Source organism: Sciurus vulgaris (genome assembly GCF_902686455.1).
Source record: "Sciurus vulgaris genome assembly, chromosome: 17".
In the NCBI taxonomy this organism is placed as follows: domain Eukaryota; kingdom Metazoa; phylum Chordata; class Mammalia; order Rodentia; family Sciuridae; genus Sciurus; species Sciurus vulgaris.
In genome coordinates, this window is record NC_136478.1 from 44,209,673 (window position 1) to 44,229,824 (window position 20,152).

Here is a 20,152-nt window from a genome sequence, read left to right on the forward strand (position 1 = left end):
GCGTTCAGAGCGTCAGAGGCTGCGGATGAGCAAACTTGGAGGACTTCAGGCCAGAGACAGGGGACCTCCAGCCTGGGGCGAAAAGTAGGGTGCAAGGGGAGCTCCCATCCTGGCTGGTGAAAGATCTGCAGTTAAGGAAATTGGAGCGAAGCCAGTACAAGAGCAAGTCTTGTGGACCTTGGGAGACACACACTCAGGATGCTGGTCCCCGCCCTCCTCGTCCTCCTCTTCTGCTTTAGAGGGCGCGCAGGTACCCAAGTGGGGAGCAGACGGAAATGGGGAGGATTGTTTATCGGCTACCGCTTTGGGGCTGGGACTCCTGGGTCTGAGGATTCTGGAATCCTGGATTTCAGAATCTGAAGGAAGAGCGGGTTGGGAGCTGGACTCCTCCTGGGTCCTGGGTGAGGGAGTTCTTTAATGTGCTAAGCTCAGATCTGCCATTCCCCATTCTCCTAGACCGGTCGCCCCATTTTCTGCAACAGCCTGAGGACCTGGTGGTGCTGCTGGGGGAGGAAGCCCGGTTACCCTGTGTTCTGGGCGCATACAGGGGTCTCGTTCAGTGGACAAAGGATGGGCTGGCTCTAGGAGGAGAAAGGGACCTGCCAGGTGAGGCTGCCCTCTACTCCAGGCAAACTGGCAGTAGAGTAGGACTGCTGGGCTTGGGCTGTATCTGAGTTTCTTTTATGACGTTTTCAACTCTGGGAAATTGATGGGATCAGGTAAATATTTAGGAGTCCTGGTTGTTGAGCTGCTTCTTTGGGGGTGGCTCATAGAGTTTGGATTATTATTTTTACTCTAAAATATTATATGAATGCAATAAAGTGCAGTAAACAGAAATGGACAAGTTGTCAAATAATTATAGACAATCATGTAACCAATAACTTGGGTTGTTGCCAGCTCTCCCCCAAATGCTTCTTATTCCTTTTCACTATCATAGCCCAGAAGTTTATAGCAATCATTTTCTTGTTTTCCAATCTGACTTTATCACCACCACATTTTCAGTGACTCTGCATTGGGAAGGGGTTCATTTCTCTGGGTCTAATGCACACTTTTTAAGTGTCTAACCATGGAATGTGTGGGCCAGTTTGTTGGTGTGGTATGTTTGGGGATGAAAACATTCTGAGGTCAAGAGCTCAGACTCATGGTGTGACTGCTTTTTCCCTGACTTCAGGGTGGTCCCGGTACTGGATATCAGGGAATGCAGCCAGTGGCCAACATGACCTCCACATTAGGCCTGTGGAGCTAGAGGATGAAGCATTGTATGAATGTCAGGCTACTCAAGCAGGTCTCCGATCACGACCAGCCCAATTGCACATACTAGGTAAGGATCCAGCCCACTTGTCCTTGAGAGCCGGGGGGTTAGCCAGCACTAGCTAGGAGTATCAGAGTCCAGAAAGACTAGGAAAGTGGTTGGTTGGAGCTGTGAAGATAAGGATTTCTGGACTCAGGATCCAGTTCTGACCCAAGATCTACCACACAGTGCCCCCTGAAGCCCCCCAGGTGCTGGGCGGCCCCTCTGTGTCTCTGGTTGTTGGAGTTCCTGCAAATCTGACTTGTCAGAGCCGAGGAGATGCCCGCCCTGTCCCTGAGCTGCTGTGGTTCCGGGATGGTGTCCGACTGGATGGGACCACCTTCCACCAGGTCAGGTCCTAATCCCTTCACTACTCCTTGTCCAATCAGTAAAACTTAGGGCCCATTCCAATCACAGGCTCATCCAGAATACAGAGCAGGGGTGGGCAAGGGTTCAAAGCTTAGGACCTTTGGAATGTGATTCAGGGTAAGAACTCTAAGGCCAGACTACCTGGATTCAAATCCTGACTCAGTCACTTGCTAATTGATTGATGTTGAGTATGTTATTTAACCTCTCTGTCATCGCTTCTCAGCCTTTTGGCTAAGATCAAGTGTAACCTCTCTGTCCCTCAGTTTCCTTATCTGTACAATGGGGTTAATAGTATATACCTCATAAGATAATTATGAGGATTGAATAAAATAATACCTGTAAATGCCTAGAAGTGTGCCCAACACATTGTTAGCACTACGTATATAAAGGGTGAATGAAATCATTACTATTATCCATAATCTCCAGAACCTGCTGAAGGAAGGAACCACTGGCTCAGTGGAGAGCACCTTATTCTTCACCCCTTCCAGCCATGATGATGGAGCCACCTTAGTCTGCCGAGCCCGGAGCCAGGCCTTGCCTACAGGGAGGGACACAGCTATCACACTGAGCCTACAGTGTGAGTTCAGTTGGCCCTGGGAAAGAGTGGGTGGGACCTCAATTCCTGGGTCTGATAGAGCAGGAGAGGACAGAAAGACAGCACGTTGAGGAACTGGGAGCTGGAAGCCCAGATTCCTGGCTCAAAGGGAGGAGGGAAGTACAGATCCAGCTTAGTGGGTTGGAGGGTCTGAGGACTGGACTCCTAGGTGGGCAATAAATGTGTTCCAGGCCCTCACCCACACTGACAGTTGTCCCATTCCCATAGACCCCCCAGTGGTGACTCTGTCTGCCGAGCCACAGACCGTGCCGGAGGGAGAGAAGGTCACTTTCCTGTGTCAGGCCACAGCCCAACCTCCTGTCACCGGCTACAGGTGAGGAGGAAGACTTCCTCTCTCCAGCCAAAGCACCGTTTTGGGAGGGCTGAGACATTAACAGTACCATCCTCTCTGTAGGTGGGCAAAGGGAGGCTCTGCAGTGCTTGGGGCCCGCGGACCAAGGTTGGAGGTCGTGGCAGACGCCTCGTTCCTGACCGAGCCGGTGTCCTGCGAGGTCAGCAACGCCGTGGGTAGCGCCAACCGCAGCACCGCGCTGGACGTGCTGTGTGAGCAGGGGCGGGGTCGTGGGTGGGGCCAAAGCAGGGAGAGGCTGTAGCGGGCGGCGGGAGGACTTGGGGTTGCGAACAGGATATAGGCAGGATTTGGCTGTGCCGGGTCAGTGCCAAAACGGGGCAGGGGCGGGTCCGGGGCATGTAAGCATGGACAATTAGTGGGTGGAGGGCCGTGGACTGGGTGTCTATACTTAGGCTCTTTAATGAGTGTTTCCAAGAAGCTGATCCTAAACCAAGGCTTGTCCCGCCCCAGCCATGTGACCCCTTCTCTTCCTCCTCCAGTTGGACCGATTCTGCTGGCAAAGCCGGAGCCCATGTCCGTGGACGTGGGAGAAGACGCCTCCTTCAACTGCGCCTGGCGCGGGAACCCCCTCCCACGGGTAACCTGGACCCGCCACGGTGGCGCTCAGGTGAAACTCCATCTGGGGCCTGTGGCAGTAGTCGGGGTGGACCGGGCTTCCTCACAAAGTCCCGCCCCCAATGCCCTTTCACTGTCCCAGGTGCTGAGCTCAGGGCCCACTTTGCGTCTTCAGTCGGTGGGCCCGGAGGATGCAGGCAACTACGTGTGCCGGGCTGAGCCGGGGCTTTTGGGCCTGGGGGGCGGCACGGCGGAGGCTAGGTTGACGGTGAATGGTGAGAAAGAGGGACTTTCTAGAGGATGGGGGGGGGGGGTCATGGGATAGGGAGTGGGCAAAGGGGGTGAGGTCCGAAGAGAGTGGGCATGACCTTGAAACAAGCTTTGTAGATGCGGGCCTGGTGATTGCAGGCCAACCTGTTGAAAGCAAGACTTTGAGGGTGGTTGAGGGGCATGACCTGTTTAGTTGGGGTTAGCCGGGAGTGCCCAGGCCTGGTCTCCCTTGATTCACGATCGGCTTTGTGGAGGGCGAGACCTCTCCTGAGTGGTCCATAATCTGTATTCCAGCTCCCCCGGTAGTGACCGCCCTGCACTCTGCGCCCGCCTTCCTGAGGGGCCCCGCTCGCCTCCAGTGTCTAGTGTTTTCCTCCCCAGCCCCAGAAGCTGTGGTAAGGAAGAGTTTCCTCTACGGTGACCTGCCTAGCCAGACCCTGAAGCAACTATGACTTTTTCAGACTTTCCCAGCGTCCCACCCACTTTTTCCCTCCCTCCCCAGGCTCCTCAGTAATCTCCCTCATTTTTTCGTGTTCCCAGGTCTGGTCTTGGGCTGAAGGCTTCCTGGAGGCAGGGTCAAGAGGCAGATTCCTAGTGGAGACATTCCCAGCGCCAGAGGGTCAAGGGGGACAGGGTCCAGGCTTGATCTCTGTGCTACACATTTCCGGGACCCAGGAGTCCGACTTTAGCAGTGGCTTCAACTGCAGTGCCCGAAACCGGCTGGGTGAGGGAGGCACCCAGATCCACCTGGACCGTAGAGGTGAGACATTGGTCCAAAGACTCCATGCGTGGGAATTCCAAACCCCAGGAATGCAGAGATTCCCAGAGTAAGGCCGTCAAAGGATAAGACTCCCAAATGTAGAGATCATGAAACATTGGGACCTCAAAACTATGGGTTCCTTGAATCCTAAGACCCCAAAACAATAAATTCCCTCAAGTATGGAATCCTATACCAAAAGACACCTTGTACTTAAGAACCCCGAAAAAGGAGCCCACAAATGTGGGAAATTGCAAAGTAAAAGATTCCTCAAACAGGGCTGGGGATGTAGCTTAGTTGGTAGAGTGCTTGCCTCGTGTGCACAAGGCCCTGGGTTCAATCCCTAGCAACACACACACACACACACACACACACACACACACACACACACACAAAGATTCCTCAAACACTAAGACTCTCTAAAGCCCAGGAGTTTAAACTCACACACTCTCAGACCTGTGGAACCCCACATTCATGAGTCCTTAAGTCCCCAACTAGGAACACACCTGTAATCCCAGTAGCTCAAGAGGCTGAGGCAGGATAATCTCGAGTTCAAAGCCAGCCTCAGCAACTTAGCAAGACCCTAAGCAACTCAGTGAGATCCTATCTCTAAATAAAATACAAAAAAGAACTGGGGATGTGGCTCAGTAGTTAAATACCCCTGGGTTCAATCCCTAGTACAAAAACCAAACAAACAAACAAACCTTGGCTATTCCCATACTTGGTGACCTTTTGAACCCAGAGATCTCAAGCCTGAGCCTTGAGCTTCAGTTTCTCTGCTGTTCTTCGGTCTTCTGCTCAGCCTTCTCAGGATGTCACTTCTCCCTGCAGACTTACTGCCCACTGTGCCGATGGTGGCTGGGGTAGCTGCTGCAGCCACAACTATCCTTATGGCCATTACTGTAGTGGCCCTCTGCTGCTGGCACCACAGCAAGGGTGAGTGCCTGAGCCGGTCTCCAGTCCCCAAGTCCCCAACCCCCCAGCCCACCCATGCCCTGCCCACTGACTGCTGGCCCTGGGACTTAGCCCTGCACAGTTTGGTTCTCCTTCCGGTCATTTCCCTCCTCAGCCCCTGCTCATTGTCTCCACCCACTTCTCAGACCAAGGTTCTTATGGGCTCCCTCCCCACCCAATCTACCCAAGTCCTCTCTGTTATGGCTTACTGAGCTCCACAAACTGTGATCCTGCCGGTCACTTACCTTGGTCTTTCACTGTTGGGGCTGCAGCCTCTTTCTCCAAGCAAAAGAACTTGGTGCGAATCCCAGGAAGTAGCGATGGCTCCAGTTCAAGGGGTCCTGAGGAGGAAGAGACAGGCAGTGGCGAGGAACGGGTAAGATGAAAGGATCCCCAGATCTGATTGTGCTTCCACACCCAAATAATAACCTAGTCTGACTGAGTCCACAAACTCAAATTTTGCTCCAGTCCTAATAGTGATTCCAGATCCAAATGTACCCCAAGTCCACATGTACCCCTGACCATATCATTACTAAGGCCCAATATATCCCTCTGGGCCTCTTGTCCTGAATCCAGGTCCCTGCTCCCAGGTGATCACTGTTGCCTGGCCTCCACCGACTGGCTGAAGGTCTTTGGGGTCTGGCACTGGGGCAGGAGGCTCCTCTAACCACTCCCTCTCACTATCTTCCCTACCCCAGGGCCCCATCGTGCATACAGACCATAGTGACCTGGTTTTGGATGAGGAAGGGGCTCTGGAGACCAAGGTGAGTGTTGGGAGCGGAAGCGTCTCTTTCACTGTGTCTGTAACTCTCTCCCTGCTTCTGTCTCCTCCTTTTTCATTCTGTCTCCTCTGGAGCTGAGATCTATCAGGGACACACACACACACACACACACACACACACACGTGCACATGCACACACGTACCTCCTGGGTCATCTCATCCAGCTCCACAGCCCCAATTTGCATTATTTGTTGATTCCACTTATCTGCCCAGCCTTAGTTTCCAGCTGGAGTCCTGACCAAGCATTCTTTCTCCCATCACTATTCTGTTTCAGGCCTTCTGGATATCTCTCCTTGGTTATCCACAGTCTTCCCAGGCCCCTTCTACCTATTAGGTCCCATACTAGGTCGAATCTTCCCAGACCTGTCCTACCTTTGGGTCCCACTGCAGGACAGCCCCGTTGGTTCCAGCCCCAGGCCCGCTCTCCCCACTGACAGCCCTTCTTTTTCCTCTGCACTTAGCGGAGGCCTGAAACCCTCCACCTTCCTCCATCCATCCAATCCCTCCTTCGTTCCTCCAGGCTCAGACATTGCCTGTTCTAGGAAGTGCTTTCGTCATCACAGCCTGGTTATTCTGTGTTTTTTTCCATCACAGCCACAAACCACTCTGTCCTGGGCCTCCCTGTCACAGCATGATCATTTTGCTGAAGGGTCCCCTGTCAGCCCCATCCTGGCCTGTTCTTTCCCTAGTCACATCTCTGACCTGTCTGGTCTCTGCTGTATCTGGAGGTTTGTCATTTCCCTCTTGGCCTGGGAGCCCCATGAAGACAGGGGCCAGGTCTGCCCTCGTGACATGCCTCCAGCAGTGATACAGAGCATAACATAAATCAGAGCCTCGGGGCTATCAGGCAGATGAATGAACGGTTCACCTTCCCTCTGCTTCTTCCTCCACACTGCCACCCCTCCCCTCAGTAGGGGTATTCCTCTGTCTCTGTGTCACCCTTTTTTTGTCCCTGTGTCTACCTTTTCTGCTGATCTCCGTCCCTTTGTTTTTGTGGTTGTTTTTCTGTCTTACTTTGACTCTGCCAGTTTTTTATGTCTCTCTCTGCCTCTGGGTCTTTTCCTGCTCCTGTTTCTCTTTTCGTCCCTCTCTAGGATCTGTCTCAGTACGTCTTTCCATCCATGATCCTCACTTTCCTGTACCTTTACATGTGTTACCAAACCAAGTCCCATTTATCCCCTCAGGACCCAACCAATGGTTACTACAAAGTGCGAGGGGTCAGTGTGAGCCTGAGCCTTGGTGAAGCTCCAGGAGGAGGCCTCTTCCTACCACCCTCCTCCCCACTTGGACTTCCAGGGACCCCTACCTTCTATGACTTCAACCCACACCTGGACATGGTCCCTCCCTGCAGACTGTATAGAGCCCGGGCAGGTTATCTCACCACACCTCATCCTCGAGCTTTTGCCAACTACATAAAACCCACATCCTTTGGACCCCCAGATCTGGCCTCTGGGACTCCCCCTTTCCCATATGCTGCCTTCCCCATGCCAAGCCACCCACGTCTCCAGACTCATGTGTGACATCTCCAACTGAAGAGTCCTGGGATTTTCAACTTGCCATAATTGGTTGTCCTGATTTCTGAGGGACCAGAACTAGATGACAACCTTATTCCTCCAAAATTGAACATTGAGGGAGGGAAGAATCATTATAATCATCAGGATCATTGATACAGAGTCAACTCAGGGAAAGCAAATGCCCCAAGTGGAAGCATTATGGCCACTGTGCCCACCTACTCTTCTGTGTAAAAGACATTCGAGGCTTTAGGGATGGAACTCAGTGGTAGAGCAATTGCCTAGCCTGAAAGAGGTCCTGGGTTCAGTCCCCAGTATCACACACACACAAAAGATATTCAAGATGTAGGACCGGGGGGTGGAAGTTAGGGGCAGGAATGGAAGTCATTTCTAGCTACTGAGGAAAGATATTTCAAGATGACCACTTGCATTGAGAATAAAGAATAGTACAAGGCGGATCAATATGGAAAGGCATAAGCCAGGCATGGTGGCACATGCTTGTAATTCCAGCCACCTCTGAGACTTAGTGAGACCCTGTCTCAAAATAAAAAATAAAAAAGGCTGCTAACGTAACTCAGTGGTAAAGTGCCCCTGGGTTCAATCCCCAGGACCACCACCAAGGAGGAAAAAAAAAAAAAAAAAAAAAAAAAAGGAAAAAGAAAAAAGACACCCTCACTGTCTCCTGGCTTTCCCTGACAACACTTTATTTGGCCAATAGAAGTGCAACCATCTTGATTCCTTTCACCTTCCTCAAAGACAGAATGAACTGAACTCACGGAGAGGGGATAGGGTGAGAACTATCATTGTGAGAATGAAGGAGGCTCTTGGACAAGAATATTTATGTTTATTAAAAAAAAAAGAAAGAAAGCCAAAGAGGCAAGCATGTCTTGAGCATTCTCCTGGTATTATTATTTTTCATCAAGGAAAAGGGCCGTCAAACCTGTTCCAAAGGTCTTCCTCTACCCTAGCCTGTGAGGTGACGGTAGGAGCAAAGACTCTCAACCACCTCTCAGTCTCTTGCTACCTGTTTCACACTCTGGATGTTTTAAACATACAACTACACAAATATATACACACACACATGCACATTCAGAGTTGCAAACAGAAACATAGATACACATGTACCCACAAAGACACACATGTGGACGTCCATACAGATGCACACATATGACAAGGCTGCCCCAGTAAGCCAGGGAAAATAAAATTCTCAGCTGTCTTTTGAGGAGACAAAGCAGTGAGCACTGAAGGGGAGAAGACTAGGGATAAGAAAATGGAAATCCCTTGGTCCTTAGAGTGAGGATAGGGGTTCAGACCTTTGTCCTGAGCGGCTGGGTCCTTGATGGGTGCCTGAGTCAGGTCATCCTTAAAGAAAGGGCCTGGGAGCTTTAGATTCATGGATTCTTGAGCTAGGAGTTAAAGGTCCTGACACCAGGGACTTGAGAGGCAGGGCAGGAAGACTGAACTCCTAGGTCTGAGGAAGAAAGGGTGGGAGTTTTGGCCTTTAGTTTTGAGGGAAAAAGGGGACTGCGACTCCTCTAAAAGAGGACTGAAATGGGTCTCCACTGCTGTGTTCTTGATTGAGGAAATTTGGGAGGCTGGATTCCTGTGACCTCAAGAAAGAAATTTATTAGTGGAGGGGGGGGTCCCGATGTCCATCCCTGGCGGAGGACAAAGCCGATTATGGGTGTCTGGATCTGAAGAAGCTGAGAGGGCTGCGGGTGGGAGCCCTGAAGGAAGACTCAAAATCCCAAACCGCACAACCCACGAACCAGGCTACTGGCTAGGTTTTTGCAGGGGGTGGGTCGCCTGGAATCTCAAGGGGCGGGGTCCTGGAGCAGGCTCCCACTCGGGGTTCCCGAGCTGCTCCACTCTGCGCAGAGCTGCCACGCTATTGTCCTGGCCGGGAAGGCGGGGCCGGCGCGGGGCGGGGCTGGCGGCGCCGGCGCAGCCCGGGGGCGGCGGGAGGAGGAGGCGGCGGCGGTGGAGCTGGGAGCTCCTGTCACCGCTGGGGCCGGGCCTGGCCGGGCGGTGTGCAGGGGACGTGAGGGCGCGAGGGCCCGGACATGGGGCCGGCCAGCCCCGCCGCTTGCGGTCTGGGCCGCCGCCGGGGTCCGCCGCCGCTGCCGCTGTTGCTGCCACTATTGCTGCTGCTTCTGCGCGCGCAGCTCGCCGTCGGGAACCTGACCGGTGGGAGCCCCGGCGCGGCCGAGGTGAGGCCGGGCCGGGTCCTGGGGGATGGGGGAAGGGGTGGGACCGGGCCTCTGTACCCGGACGCGGACTGTCCAGGGCAGAAAACGCAGTCTTTTCAGCTAGGTGGCCCTCTCCCAGGAGCCCCTAACAGCACTAGGTATTCATGAACCCAGGATTCCAGGCCCCAGCTACCCTATCATCTGACTTCCTAGCCCACTCCCACCCGCAGCATAGGAACTGGCTTTTCCAGAGCCCCTGGACCCAGAAGTCCAGCCCACTCCTCCACACCCTCTCAGCCTGGACGACTCGGCCCCAATCCCTTGCCACCTGAACATAGGACCCACCAAGCAGCAAGGTACTTGGATCCAAGAATCCAGGCCCCTTGCATCCTCTGGTCCCTTGAGGGCGCCCGCAGGCTCCCAGGAGCCAGGAGACCAGGCCTCCAGTCATTAACCCCCAAACAGAATGTAGCTCTCCAGTCCTCAAGGACCTGGTGTCCAGGTCCGCTGGGAAGCCAGGCCTGGTAGTCTATGCACCCCCGCAATAGGAGCCTGAACTAGGGATAGAGGGAGGAGGGGCCAGAACGCCTGGGTTCTGTCCTCCTCCCCCACGATTCAGGTTTAACCCCTTACGGCTCCATCTCTGCCGTGCTGGGGTGGGGGCGGAGCCTGTCTCCGCAGCAACAAGGCCGCGAGAAACCCGGGGGACCTGGGTAGCCATAGCAACGGGAGAGCTGGGGCGCTCCCGCCCTACGGGAGCTGTTTCCCAGGGAACGGTGCCTCCACCGAGGCCGGTGTGCGGTGCTTGGGGGAGGGGGCTGGTGCTGGGGATATGAATAGCTGGGTCTTAAGGAGCAAAAGACCACGTATGTCAGCGCCCCCCAGGCTCTGACAGTCTCCTCCGACTCCACTCCCAGGCTCCGGGGTCAGCCCAAGTGGCCGGACTATGCGGGCGCCTAACCCTTCACCGGGACCTGCGCACCGGCCGCTGGGAGCCAGACCCACAGCGTTCACGACGCTGTCTCCGGGACCCGCAGCGCGTGCTGGAGTACTGCAGACAGGTGGGCGGGACCAATGAGAGGGGCGTGGTCAACGAGAAAGCGGGTTCGAGATGAGGCTAGGTCTAGCTGAGAAGCTAGACTTACAAAAGGCGGGATCCAGGGAGACGTGGGATTTAAGTAGAGGAGGGAAGCTAGGGGGCGTGCTCAAAGAAGAAGTGAGGCTTGATTAGGGCAGGACCTGTTTTGAGAAACTAAGACAGGAGAGTGGGGAACCATACAAAAATGCCAGCTAAGGAAAATAACCAGTGAAGACGCAACCTGGTTTAGAAATAAGGATAGACTTTGTCAAGAGTGTGAGTGTAGGTGGGAGAGGCCAAGAAAGGGGCGTGGCCAAGATGAAAAAGAGACCTAGGGACCAGTAAGATAGGGCAGAACGATGGAACCCAATGGGAGAGCAGATAGCTAGGAGCGAGGTTATAAAAAAGAGGGCTTGGACCGAGGTTGTGGCTGAGCGGTAGAGTGCTTGGCTGGCATTTGTGAGGCACTGGGTTCGATTGTCAGCACCACATATGAATAAATGAATAAAATAAAGGTCTATCAACATCTAAATTTTTTTAAATAAAAAAAATTAAAAGGAGGGCTTAATATAAAGAGAACCAGTAAGATCTACCAAGAGAGGGACCTGATGGGAGGGGAAGAATAACCAGAGTAAGGGACTATGAGAGATTAAGCGGATGGGTCAGGTGGAGGAAACTTAATAAAGAAACTGGACAGGAAAAGAGATAGCACCTAAAGATGGCCAGACTTTAAAGGGGAGAGCACTAGGGGATTTGACCAATGGCCAGAAGGGACTTGGCTTCTAAGGCTGTTTCTATGGAGAAGAGCAGGGACTAGGGAGATAGGTAGGAGCGAGGTTATAAAAAAGAGGGCTTGGGCCGAGGCTGTGGCTGAGCAGTAGAGTGCTTGCCTGGCATTTGTGAGGCACTGGGTTCGATTGTCAGCACCACATATGAATAAATGAATAAAATAAATAAAGATGCCTTTATGAATACAAGACCCTTGAAAAGGAGAGGGGTGGCTAGCAAGGGTGGGGCAGTGGGTTGATGGTCCTTTCCTGGTGCCCTCAGATGTATCCGGAGCTGCACATCGCACGTGTGGAGCAGGCTGCACAGGCCATTTCCATGGAGCGCTGGTGCGAGGGTGCCCGGGGTGGCCATTGTGCCCACCCTCACCACCAGGTTGTGCCCTTCCGCTGCCTGCGTGAGTCATGGGCTGGGAGAAGGGAAATGAGGTGGGAGTCTCCCAGAGATGAGGTTCTGAGCCCCTGTCTCAGACCCACATTAGAGAGCTGGGCACCTGAATCTAGAGTGGGGCAGAGAAGTCTTGGAGGATAAAGTGTCTGGATTCTGAGGAGTGTGAGGCAGGTGGCAGTAGGAGAGTCTTAGTCTGGTGTCCCCCTTTCCTCAGCTGGTGAATTCGTGAGTGAGGCCCTGCTGGTGCCAGAAGGTTGTCGGTTCTTACACCAGGAGCGCATGGACCAGTGTGAGAGTTCAACCCGGAGGCATCAGGAGGCACAAGAGGTCAGGACCCTGGCCCACCCATCCCCATCCCTCAAACCCGGGAGTCCCGGCCTACAGCTCCCTCTTCCCACTGGGATCTAGGAATTCTATCCCCCAATCCCTTCCTCCAGAACCAGGAATCCAGGCCCCAAAGCTCCCCCTCTGCATCCTCCTACTCTACAATCCTGGAGTCTGGGTCCACTCTTTCTACAGGCCTGCAGTTCCCAGGGCCTCGTCCTTCATGGCTCGGGCATGCTTTTGCCCTGTGGTACAGACCGATTCCGAGGTGTGGAGTATGTGTGCTGCCCTCCTCCAGTGACCCCGGACCCATCCGGGACAGCAGTTGAGTGAGTGGAAGGGAACCCTTCATGCCCATCCCAAGGTTTCTGAGGTAAGGGGTGGAAACATGGCACCCTATGCCTAGAATCTTACTGCCTGAGTCTTCTGTTCCCTCAGTGACCCCTCTACCCGGTCCTGGCCCCTGCGGGGCAGAGCAGAGGGGGATGAGGATGAGGAAGAGGAAGAATCCTTCCTACAGCCAGTAGATGATTACTTTGTGGAGCCCTCCCAGGCTGAAGAGGAACAGGAAGAGGAAGGAGTCCTGCTCCCAAGCTCCCGTACCCCAGCAGTGGTCAGCAAAGGTCAGGCAATCTCCCAGTCCTCTCCACTCTTGAGGAAAGGGTGATTTGGGGAGTGTTGGTATAGGAGCACCTTTGGGAAGGATCTGTAGGGGAGAGGCTCAATTGGGAAGCATGAAAGAGACAGGTAACCTTGGATTAAGTAGAGATGCAAGGGTTAGCCTGTGAAGAATGTAAAGGGCTCGGGGGTACTTGGAAGTGGAGGGGCCATTTGGTAGGTCCTAAGGATCTTTTGAGGGAAAGTTCAGAAATATAAATGGATTCCTGAACTTTGCAAGAATAGGCCTAGACTAGAATTACATCTCCCACATGATTCCCAGCAGCTATGACTAAACTGGATACACGATGGTCCCCAGTGCACTCTAGAAAATGTTCTCCAGTTAGGAAAGGTGACCTGGAGGTGGGCTGCAGGCTGATCTCCTGATTCCTGGTCTTCCAGTCACTCCCACCCCAAGGCCCACTGATGGTGTAGACGTTTACTTCGGCATGCCTGGGGAAATCAGTGAGCATGAGGGGTTCCTGAGGGCCAAAATGGACCTGGAGGAGCGTAGGATGCGCCAGATTAATGAGGTGATGATACTGGGGACCCTGGAACCACACCACCACCACAGATTTCCCTAAATACCAGGACATTCCTTAGGAACATGTTGAGATTGACACTATATCTGACAGTTGCCCAGCTTCCTTTAACTCTAAGCCTGCAACACCACCGTCTAAGATGACCAAGGCTCCCTGACCCACCCAGAATCCCACTGAGATGCCACTTAATTCCATAGGAACTCTGGTCCATGATTCTCTTCCACTTTAAACTTCCTCTGGGTCTTCTTATTGGGGAACCTAAGGGTCAGTGGGACTTAAGGGATCTGGATCTTCCAAAGTCTTAAAGGGGGATTGGGAGACTAGCCAGGTCAATCAGGGTGGGTTCCAGGATCCTGAAGTGCCTCCCCCTCCAGGTGATGCGTGAATGGGCCATGGCAGACAACCAGTCCAAGAACCTGCCTAAAGCGGATAGACAGGCCCTAAATGAGGTAGGACAACCTCCAGTGGGTCTGGCTCACGCCTATCCACCATGAGGAGTGCTCGGTCTCAGCCTGGCTCTGTCCATATTCTGCTCCATCCATTCAACCCTTCTTACTCACCTTGGCCTTTTCCTGCCCCACCCCTACATTTGGCCCTGTTCCTTTTAACACCACATTACTCTCCTCCTCAGATTGGCCAGGTTTAGCCCTGTATTAATTTGACTTTCCTCTGAGGACTGGCTCTGGAGTCCTCTCCCAACCCCAGCCTCCTGCAGTCATAGCTGGGCCCTTCTCTTGGAAGTATTCATGTCCCTGTTAGCCCCCCAACCCCACCCTACCCCTTGACTTTGGACCTGTCCCTCTGATCTCACTTTTATGCAGTACCTCTATGATAAGTCCAGCCTTTGACCTCTTGGCCCCTCCTCCCTCAGCGCCACTGAGTTAGCTCCCATTTGAACCCTTGGTCTACTCCTATCAGTCTCATTGGGCACAGCCTGTCTCCAGTTTGACCCTTCCCTCCCTACAAGGTCCCTTGCATCTTAGCACTCATCAGTTCTGTTCCCAGATTGTTCACACCCAATCTACACCCTCAGACTAACTCCCAGTAAGCCTAGTGCTACCCCTACTCTGCCTGGCTACAGCCCACTCCTTCCAGTCAGTCTCCATTGACCTAGTCCTACCCCAGGTTGGCTGAGATGCGCTGAACCCCACCCTACTTGCCCCAATATCTCTGCCTTTCACCCTTCTTTATCTCTCCTGACCCATGCCCACCTCCACCCCTAGCACTTCCAGTCCATTCTGCAGACCCTGGAAGAGCAGGTGTCCAGTGAGCGACAGCGTCTGGTGGAGACTCATGCCTCTCGAGTCATTGCCCTTATCAATGACCAGCGCCGCGCTGCCTTGGAGGGTTTCCTGGCAGCACTTCAGGGGGATCCTCCTCAGGTATGGGACCATGGGGACAGGGAGCAGAAGGTGAGGAGAACTAGGGCAGGCCTGGGCAGCCTTTGTCCCTTCCACAGGCAGAGCGCGTCCTGCTGGCTCTGCGGCGGTACCTGCGAGCGGAGCAGAAGGAACAGAGGCACACACTGCGGCACTACCAGCATGTGGCTGCAGTAGATCCTGAGAAGGCCCAGCAGATGCGCTTCCAGGTGCTCATTTCTTCCAGCCCCCAAGTGCCTTGCTACCCTCAGACCCCAGTCCCTCAGATTCTTCTCTTGTCCCTCAAACCCTCTTTCTTTTTTTTGGGGGGGGGGGTGCTGGGGATCGAACCCAGGGTCTTGTGCTTACAAAACAAGCACTCTGCCGACTGAGCTATCTCCCCAGCCCCTCAAACCCTCTTTCTGTCCCTTGGATCCCCCTAGTATGCCTTCCTTCTGTGCCCCAGGACCCTTTCCAATCCCTCAATTCCACTTCCTGCCCCTTGGATCCCTGCTTCCTCACTCTGGAACATTGCCTTTCACACACACTGTGCCTTCTGCCCCCTTCTCCTCCCTTGGATTCTTACTTCCTGTCCCTTGATCCTTCTCTTGGCCCTTGAATTTCTACTTCTTTTCCTAGAATCCTCTTCCTGTACCTAGAAACCTATTCCCGTCCCTCAACCCTCCTTCCTCCTGAGCTCCACTTGTGTTCCCTGGAACCAATTCTTACTTTTTGGTTATCTTCCCATTCAGGAATATCTGTTCTGTGCGCTTGAACTTCAATTCTTGCTCTTAAAGTGCTGCCATTTCTATATGAATCTCCAGTCCCACTTTCTGTATCTAGAATCCCTTCAAACCTCACTTTCTGTTCCTCGGGTCTACTTTCTGGCCCTGCCTCACTTACCTCTGCTTCCTGTCTTCTATACCATATTCCTTGTATCCTTGCTTACCTTGTCTCCTGTGCACACCTTTTTTTTTGTACCTTACTGCCTTTCCCCAGTCCCTCAATTACTGTCTTGTGTACATCTCTTCCTTCCCTTTGTATCCTGATTCTCCTTCAATTTCCCTCCTCCTATGGCCCAATCCCTGATCCTTACTCCCTACCGGGTAGCTGTCAACTGGTATGTGCTACTTTTCCTTGGACCCTATTGAATTCCTCCTTTATTCTGCTTCAGTTTCCTCTTTTCCAGGCTGTATTGCCCTTTTCATCCTTCCAACCCACTCTCTGCAGGTGCAGACCCATCTTCAGGTGATCGAGGAAAGGATGAATCAGAGTCTGGGATTGCTTGATCAGAATCCCCACCTGGCTGAGGAGCTGCGCCCCCAGATCCGTGAGTATCCATGACCCCTGGCCATCATTCCAGATTTTTCAGGGCAGATTTAACCCTAAACCTTCAGCCTCCCCTGATTTCAGTTATCTGTGCTTATATAACAAACCATTCCAGAACTTAGTTGTTCAAATCAATGACCATTTTCTTTGCTTATGATCCTGCCATCTGTTCTAGATTCAGCTGGTTGGTTCTTCTGGTAATCTCGCCAGTAGTCAAATGTGCAGCTGTATTTAACCAACAGATCAATTTGGGATAGGCACCCTGATAAATGGGCCTTTCTTCTTCAAATAGACTCAGGGCTTCTCTTCTCCATGGATCCTCTCCACGTAGTCTCTCCACCAGGATAAATGGATTTCCAACATGGTGTCTTAGGCCACCCCAAAGCAGAAAAGTAGAAGTTGCCAGATTCTTTTTTTAAGTAATAGGGGATCAAACCAAGGTCCTTGTGCATGCTAGGCAAGCACTTTATCACTGAACTACATTCTTTTTAAAATATTTTTTAGTTGTATATGGACACAATGCCTTCATTTATTTTTATGTAGTGCTGAGAATCAAACCCAGGGCCCCATGCATGCTAGGCAAGTGCGCTACCATTGAGCTACAACTCCAGCCCCCTGAGCTACATTTGTAATGACTCCAGATCTTGGGAAGACATTCTATTGGTTATAATGAGTTACAAACCGAGTCCAGATTCAAGGTGAGGGGCCTAAATAAGATGATGAAAATGTGGTCACTACCAGAAAGTGTGACCTTGCACAACCTCCAGATCTATCATGACTTTCTCCTGGATGCTCCATACCTAACCCTAAACCTCCTGATATTTAAGGACACCAGAATGCTGGATACACTTGGTGCTACCCCATACTTGGGGCTGCCTCTGCTTCTCTGCATGATCTTCCTAACACTCTGCTCTTAGGGTTTCATTCACACATCGAGTTTTCTTTGTGGAGTCCCAGGGCTCACCACCCCATCCATCTTTGGGTATGTTTTCAGAGGAACTCCTCCATTCAGAACACCTGGGTCCTAATGAGTTGGAAGTCCCTGCACCTGGGGGCAGCAGTGAGGACAAGGGTGGGCTGCAGCCTCCAGATTCCAAGGATGGTGAGTGAACCTAAATATGGATAACCCAAGATTTGGGAGGACAAGCTTCCAACCTTGTTTCTAATCCCCTAAAGTCTGGTGGGTCTATGTCACCACAGTGAGTGGAAGAGGATGGGGAGGAATATCTAAGGATGTGGAGGCCTCTGCAGGGTCCTCTGTCCTCATTTTTCTGTCCCTGGGAGGGTGTTTCCCTGCTCTTTCTTTGATGATACATTCCTCTCTTTACTGTTTCACCTGCCTTTTCCCCCACTGGCTGCCAGCAGACACCCCCATGACCCTTCCAAAAGGTGAGTGTTCAAGTCACTAAATTCCACTGAATCCTAAACCCAGAATGGAAAAGGGTCCATACCTTGGGAACCTCAGACCTCCTGGGGTGGAGTCCGGTGCCCCTTCTGACCCCCTCCTCAGACAGGGGCAGCACCCCTCTGGACCCTCAAGAATGAGATGGGACTTGGGGGGTAGGGTCCACAGAACAAGATGCTGCATCACCTGGAAAAGAGAAGATGACCCCCTTGGAGCAATATGAGCAAAAGGTAAGTAAATCAGACCTATGAGCACCTGAGGGAGGACAAGAGAGGGAGCCTGGACTCCTGGGTGTGAGGGAGGGAGGTGCTGAGGGCTTGGGTTCCTTGGCCAGAGGGGAAAAGAGGGCTGTGGCCATGGACTTTAGGGTCCTAGAAGAGAAGAAGGCTGTTAGGGGGTGTTCCTGGGGAGTAAGAGACTGGGACCTCTGATACCTCCTGCTTTCCCCAGGTGAATGCATCTGTTCCAAGGGGTTTCCCTTTCCACTCATCGGAGATTCAGAGAGATGAGCTGGTAAGAGGAAGCATATTCTCAGTACCTAGCAGGAACGGTCAGAGATCACTGTCTAGGTTGTGGCTCCCAAAGCCACATAGGACCCAGATGAGCTTCAAAGGTGTCTTTGGCCCCATCTTCTGTCCCTGCAGGCACCTGCTGGGACAGGAGTATCTCGTGAGGCTGTGTCGGGTCTGCTGATCATGGGAGCAGGAGGGGGCTCCCTGATCGTACTCTCCATGCTGCTCCTGCGCAGGAAGAAGCCCTATGGGGCTATCAGCCATGGAGTGGTGGAGGTGAGAGGCATGAAGGCCTGGTGTGGACATGAATGGACCATGAGCTCTGCATGGGTCTCTGAGTCCCATGAGCTCTCCTCTGTCCCTGTTGCAGGTGGACCCCATGCTGACCCTGGAGGAGCAGCAGCTCCGGGAACTGCAGCGGCATGGTTATGAGAACCCCACCTACCGCTTCCTGGAGGAACGACCCTGAACCCACCCCCTTGATGCCTTCAGCTGAGCCCAGACCTCCCCTCTTCCTGGGGTCTCAGAACCCCAATTCCCAGCCTAGGGTGGGGGAGGGAGGTGTCGACAAGTTCACTCTAATTACCCCTTTCTAATTCCAAATGCCATACCTAAGAAACCCCAGATATTCCCATCTGCCAACCCACTTTGGACCTCCTCACCTTAATTTATTTTGTAAGTTATTGCTCCTTAAGGTTACCACCATTTTGGTTTCAGCGTCTGTTGTTCCCTAGAGTTCACCTTCCCACGTTTTCCCCACTAACATCCCAATAAAGTCCTCTTCCCTACCAGATCATCCTATGTCTTTATGGAATATTCAGTGTCCGTCTCTGCCCAGGCTTCCTTTGGGTCTTTAAGTTGCAGAGGGAGCTTTAAATCTGGGCGGGGCTGGCGGGAAGGGCGGGCGAGCAGGAGGGCAGGGACCAGAGACCTTGGTTAGACTTTCTGCGCCTGCCCAGGAGCTTTCCGTGGTGCTGAACTGGCTGCGACTTCTAGGTGTCTATTTGCTGGGTGTGGGCATGGACCCCTGGGTTCCGGCAAGTTTCTCCACCCTTCTAGTTACCCGCCCATACGATCACACACAGCATCTACCCCAACCTGTGAGCCCTATGAGGCACTGGGAATCTCAAATCTTTCCCCAATCCCAAGTTTTCATAGTTTCTCAGGGAGTCAAAAGGAAATCCCCTGGGTTGTAGAAATTCCAGTTCCCTGTCCAGTGGGATATATGATGTCCGCAGAACCTATTGGAATGTATATGCTCAAGGATCCCCTCCTGTGACATATTCCCAAGACAGTCATTATGAAGATTAAAAGGGTCGATGTTTGTGGAGCTATTAAAACTGTGCCTGCCACTTAGCAAGTATTTGTTAAATTGTAAAACAAAACATTATGGAGAGTACTCAGTGGTAGAGCACTTGCCTAGCATGCATGATACTGGGTTTGATCCCAGTACCAAACACACTTTATATGCATGGGCACTCTTCCTCATTACTTTCATTCCATAGAACTGGAACTAATTTATCCCCATTTATAGGTTAGGAAAAGCAGGCTGAGAGAAGTGAGATCATGTGCCCATGGTCACCATCTAGGAAGGGTGAGGGCTAGGAATTCAACCCAGGCAGCCTGCATCCAGTGCATATACTCTGGATCACTTTGCTAACATACTATGTAATAATCCAAGTCTGTCATATATGTTGCTGAAATTGTACACTGCAAAATTCCAAGTGATTCCTACCATTCATTCACCCCAAGACCTTGTAGATTTGCTCTTTTGCCATAATTTCCCAGCAGATGGCGGTAATGTGCCGTGTTCTACAAGCACGATTTTTCTGACAGATGGCTTAAGGAGGAAGCACCTATTCCAGTTCCCAAAGGGCCTGTAAGCTAGCAGAGTTCTTCATAATATATCCTTGTAAATACAGGTAATGTATATTAAATACACACCTGGTAGGTGTAAGGAGGAAGATGCCTTTAAAATGCAAGTTGAATACAAACGCCATGGCTTCATTAGAGAATTTGACATGCATCATCATTCAGAGAATGGTTATACCTTCAGTTATAGTCAGATGAGCTTAGCAGAAATCTATCACCAACAATACAGGCTGTGGGGGGAACTGACTTTGCAT

The 20,152-nt window shown here is 52.3% G+C and overlaps 2 protein-coding genes across 3 annotated transcripts; both read left to right on the top strand.

Moving 5' to 3' along the window:
* Positions 1 to 198: 198 nt before the first annotated feature.
* On the top strand, positions 199 to 8,272 carry KIRREL2 (kirre like nephrin family adhesion molecule 2; the record flags this gene model as incomplete). The annotated part of the gene is given in 17 exon segments (XM_079117320.1): positions 199 to 250; positions 457 to 606; positions 1,172 to 1,321; positions 1,481 to 1,641; positions 2,087 to 2,237; positions 2,484 to 2,589; positions 2,671 to 2,819; positions 3,108 to 3,235; positions 3,326 to 3,458; positions 3,748 to 3,848; positions 3,994 to 4,213; positions 5,042 to 5,146; positions 5,437 to 5,540; positions 5,863 to 5,928; positions 7,130 to 7,168; positions 7,438 to 7,469; positions 7,471 to 8,272. Coding segments are annotated over 17 exon segments (1,884 nt in total). The 3' UTR covers positions 7,508 to 8,272.
* Positions 8,273 to 9,399: 1,127 nt separating this feature from the next.
* APLP1 (amyloid beta precursor like protein 1) lies at positions 9,400 to 18,819 on the top strand. Of its 2 annotated transcripts, none has more exons than XM_079119846.1 (17): positions 9,400 to 9,666; positions 10,563 to 10,706; positions 11,774 to 11,906; positions 12,114 to 12,226; positions 12,419 to 12,552; positions 12,662 to 12,846; positions 13,283 to 13,413; positions 13,797 to 13,871; positions 14,646 to 14,804; positions 14,882 to 15,010; positions 16,011 to 16,110; positions 17,104 to 17,211; positions 17,472 to 17,498; positions 17,674 to 17,744; positions 17,965 to 18,027; positions 18,159 to 18,302; positions 18,397 to 18,819. In XM_079119846.1, exons 1-17 carry the CDS (start codon positions 9,520 to 9,522, stop codon positions 18,493 to 18,495), a joined length of 1,962 nt encoding a protein of 653 aa, XP_078975972.1. In that variant the 5' UTR covers positions 9,400 to 9,519; the 3' UTR covers positions 18,496 to 18,819. The 2 variants fall into 2 exon arrangements, with proteins under 2 accessions (XP_078975972.1, XP_078975973.1); XM_079119847.1 differs by having other exon boundaries at positions 9,401 to 9,666; positions 17,475 to 17,498.
* The last annotated feature ends 1,333 nt before the right edge of the window (positions 18,820 to 20,152 follow it).